Source organism: Meleagris gallopavo, chromosome 2 (genome assembly GCF_000146605.3).
Source record: "Meleagris gallopavo isolate NT-WF06-2002-E0010 breed Aviagen turkey brand Nicholas breeding stock chromosome 2, Turkey_5.1, whole genome shotgun sequence".
NCBI lineage: Eukaryota > Metazoa > Chordata > Aves > Galliformes > Phasianidae > Meleagris > Meleagris gallopavo.
The window spans coordinates 70,186,528-70,189,960 of NC_015012.2; the positions used below are offsets into that span (position 1 = coordinate 70,186,528).

General features: G+C 53.2%; 1 protein-coding gene across 1 annotated transcript; it reads right to left on the minus strand.

Annotated features, from left to right (window-relative positions):
• Nucleotides 1-322: 322 nt before the first annotated feature.
• LOC109366457 lies at nucleotides 323-2,151 on the minus strand. The gene is made up of 3 exons (XM_019613630.1): nucleotides 1,794-2,151; nucleotides 1,619-1,679; nucleotides 323-1,450 (listed from the first exon to the last, which is right to left on the minus strand). Exons 1-3 carry the CDS (start codon nucleotides 1,878-1,880, stop codon nucleotides 597-599), a joined length of 1,002 nt encoding a protein of 333 aa, XP_019469175.1. The 5' UTR covers nucleotides 1,881-2,151; the 3' UTR covers nucleotides 323-596.
• Nucleotides 2,152-3,433: the final 1,282 nt, after the last annotated feature.

A 3,433-nucleotide genomic window follows, 5' to 3' on the forward strand; every position in this document is an offset into this window, starting at 1 on the left:
CAGCCAGCAAGGCACACACACCAACACCGTTTGCTCACTCTGCGTGCTCTGTGGGTGGCAGCTAGCTGCTGCCCTCCCTGAGGCTACTTATGGCCAGGTAGCCTGGTCCATGGTGGGCAGTGCTGGCTCCATCCACGCGAGCTCGACAGCCCGCCCACAAGCTGCCAACCCTCTGACACAGGCAAAGCACTTTTGCCGGCTTCAAGAAGCCCCCAGAAGAGCATTTCATCGGCCCTTTTTGCTTCAGATCCCTTCCCCAGTGCAGTCTTACACGCTCTGAAACTGTTCTTTGCAGAGAGAGTTTGCTCTTATTGCTAAAAGTCAAGAAATAAGGATAACAATTCTCTGAAGGCTAGCGTGTAAAATTTAATTTTATTAAATTATCTTTTTAAAAATCTGAAAGATCTCAGTCTGAAATGGTAGGATGCAAATGATGATCTTAGAGCTGAGATTCAGTTCTCTACTAATATGTCAACTATAAAACCGTGACAATGAAGGCAGAGTTGAGGCACTGGCAGGTTTCAGTTCTGCTGTCTCCTTTTCTCCAGGCCTGAAGCTGGTCCTGGTGTTGGTTCTGCAGCTGCTCAGGCTTCCATCTAGACTCTGCGAAGTGCTGGGGAAGCTATACAATACTCAGAAGGCCTCTTGGCCTTGCTCTTGCACCAGCATTCCCCCTCCTCTGTTTGAAGGATGTTCTCATGCATGTTCGTCCCTTTCACTGGTGGCAGCGTGCAGGAAGAGGTATCCGGTGGTTGCTCTTCATTTCCGCCGCCTGACTTGTAGCATTTGTTGTTAGTGTTGGATCGTTTTAGGGACACCAGGAGCTGCCGGTACAGCCCTTCCATAGCGAGCATGTCTGATTTCTCTGTGCTCCTCTTGTCACGGAAGCCAGAGTTGAAGGGCTGGCAGGCTTCAGTTTTGCCATCTGCTTTTCTCTCCAGGCTCAAAACTGGTCCTTGGGATGGTCTTGCTGCTGCTCCTGGTTTCTTGTGCACTTTGGGAAGTGCTGAGGAGAGCATACGCCAAAAAAGCCTTTTGGTCTTGTAGTCCCACCAGCGTTTTCTCTCCTCTGTTTGAACGAGGCCCTCCTGGAAGACCATCCCTTTCACTGGTGGCTTTGTGAAGTTAGAGATCTCAGGTGGCAGGTCTTTAACTCCACCGCCTAGCCTAGGACGCTGACTGAGCGTCCTGGGGGTCCCGCGTGCCACCAGAACCTGCGGGCGCTGGTCCTGTCTGGGAAGCCTGACAGGTTTCCCCGCAGAGCTCGTGGTACCAGTGGCAGAGTCCATGTGAAGAGAGGGGCACAGACTGCGCAGCAACAAAGGCTGGGTCTTTCCTGGCTGCACGGGATGGGGCAGGATGGGACTGCCCTGCCATCGTGACGCTTGCTGCTGGGAGCAACGTGGCCTGCACAGGGGGCTCCTGTGCGTGCCTGTCTGCCTCTCAGCACCTGTAAAACAGGGAGCGGGCCTTAGCCACAGTAGAGCAGGGGGCACAGGGGATCTTCCAGGCCCACCCAGCCTGGCTGCCACGTGACAGAGGCTGGTACGAAGCTTGACTTCTCCCAGAGGGCTGGTCCTGCCTGGGAATGTGCCAGGCTGACCCTCAGGGGACTCACCTGACTTTGATGCCACCACTTGCAGCCACCATGTCCACCATTGCCGGCGCCGGTCAGAACCCTGCGGGCACATGAACGTGGCACAGTGAAAGGACTTGCGGGGCAGCCCTCACCCCCCACCCCAAAGCCCTGAGTCACCTAGCCTCAAGTGACTCCCATCCTCAAATTTCCCTACCTGTCGGCGCCAGAGAGGGGTGAGCAGAGACAGCCCAGCCACCAGGAGCAGGAGGCTGGGGATAAGGAGAAAGCTGTCGACAACCATCGCTCAAAGCTGGTCACGACCGCACTGGGAGAGACAAAGTGCTGGCCGCTGGCTCACATGGGCAGCGCCGTGAGATCATAGTCCGGTGGGTGGGGATAACTCTGTGAGGTCACAGCCCATATGGAAGTAGGCTGGCAGTAGCCCCCAGCATGGGGATGGGGGGAGTTACGGACATAACTTGAGTATAATAAATAAATACATAACATTGGAGCTTTGACAACAAGTGAACACACGTACCAGTTTGGGGACCATCCTTGACATGCGCTGCTGCCATCCTTACTCAAACACCTGAGTCAGGCACAAGTTAGAATGGGAAAGCGGTTTTAGTTTGATTTTAGTTCTCACTATCCAAGTTCTTTTTTAATGGGTAATTAAACGAATCCTCTTCAAAATGAAACTGCTTTGTGCAGAGTTGTACCTGGTGTGTGACCTTCCCCTCCTCAGCTGAGTTTGTTCCGTCATATCATTCACCCCACCACTGTGAGGAGGGTAAGCAAGAGAGCAGTTGAGGGGCGGGGGCGTGGCAGTCAGGGTCAGTGCCCCCACAGCTTCAGGATTCTCGTAAGGTAGCATTCCAGGCACTGGTATAATTGCTTATTTCTGAGCAATGCAGATCTAGGCTCCTCAGGACAGCCTCCAGCACTATAGACAGAGATAAAGAAGGCATTTAGTAACTCCGCCTTCTCTGTATCTTCTGTTACCAGGGCACCCACCTCATTCATCAGTGGGCCTACACTGCCCTAGTATTAGTTCTGTCTGCAGTGTACTTGAAGAAGCCCTTTCTGTTGTCCTTGCCCGCTCTTGCCAGGTTAAACTCTAAGGAGGGCTGAGCTTTCCTAGTTGCCTCCCTTCATCCTCTGACAACAGTCTTATATTTCTCCCAGGAGGCCAGCCCTCTTTCCATGATCTGTAGACTCTCCTCTTCCACTTGAGTTAGCCCAGCAGTTCCCTCTTTAACCACGCAGGTCTCCTGGCTCCCTTTCTTGACTTCCAACCTGTTGGGATGCTCTGGTCATGAGCTTGGAAGAAGCAGTCCCTGAATGCTAACCAACTATCTCGGGCCCCTTTACCCTCAAGTAAGGCTGTTGATGTGGTCTACCTAGACTTCAGCAAGACCTTTGACACTGTCTCCCACAGTATTCTCCTGCAGAAGCTGGCAGCCCATGGCTTGGATGGCGTGTGGCTGAATAAGGAACTGGCTGGGAGGCCGGGCCCAGAGAGTGGTAGTGAATGGAGCTCAATCCAACTGGCAACCTGTCACTAGTGGTGTTCCCCAGAGTTCGGTTCTGGGGCCTGTCCTCTTCAATATCTTTATTGATGACCTGGATGAGGGCACTGAGTGCACCCTCAGTAAATTTGCGGATGACACCAAATTGGCTGGAAGTGTTGAGGATAGTAAGGCCCTACAGAGGGATCTGGACAGGCTGGATAGCTGGGCTGAAGCCAATTGGATGAGTTTCAACAAGGCCAAAAGGCGGGTCCTGCACTTTGGCCACAACAATCCCAGGCAACACTACAGGCTTGGGGCAGAGTGGCTGGAAGACTGCGTAGAG

Bases quoted from the DNA above. Each gene is read 5' to 3' on its own strand.
- LOC109366457 (XM_019613630.1), bottom strand. From the start codon at position 1,880: ATGGTTGTCGACAGCTTTCTCCTTATCCCCAGCCTCCTGCTCCTGGTG. The intron at 1,680-1,793 runs GTAGGGAAATTT...ATGTGCCCGCAG, and splicing joins CCCCTCTCTGGCGCCGACAG to GGTTCTGACCGGCGCCGGCA. The intron at 1,451-1,618 runs GTGAGTCCCCTG...CCTGTTTTACAG, and splicing joins AGTGGTGGCATCAAAGTCAG to GTGCTGAGAGGCAGACAGGC.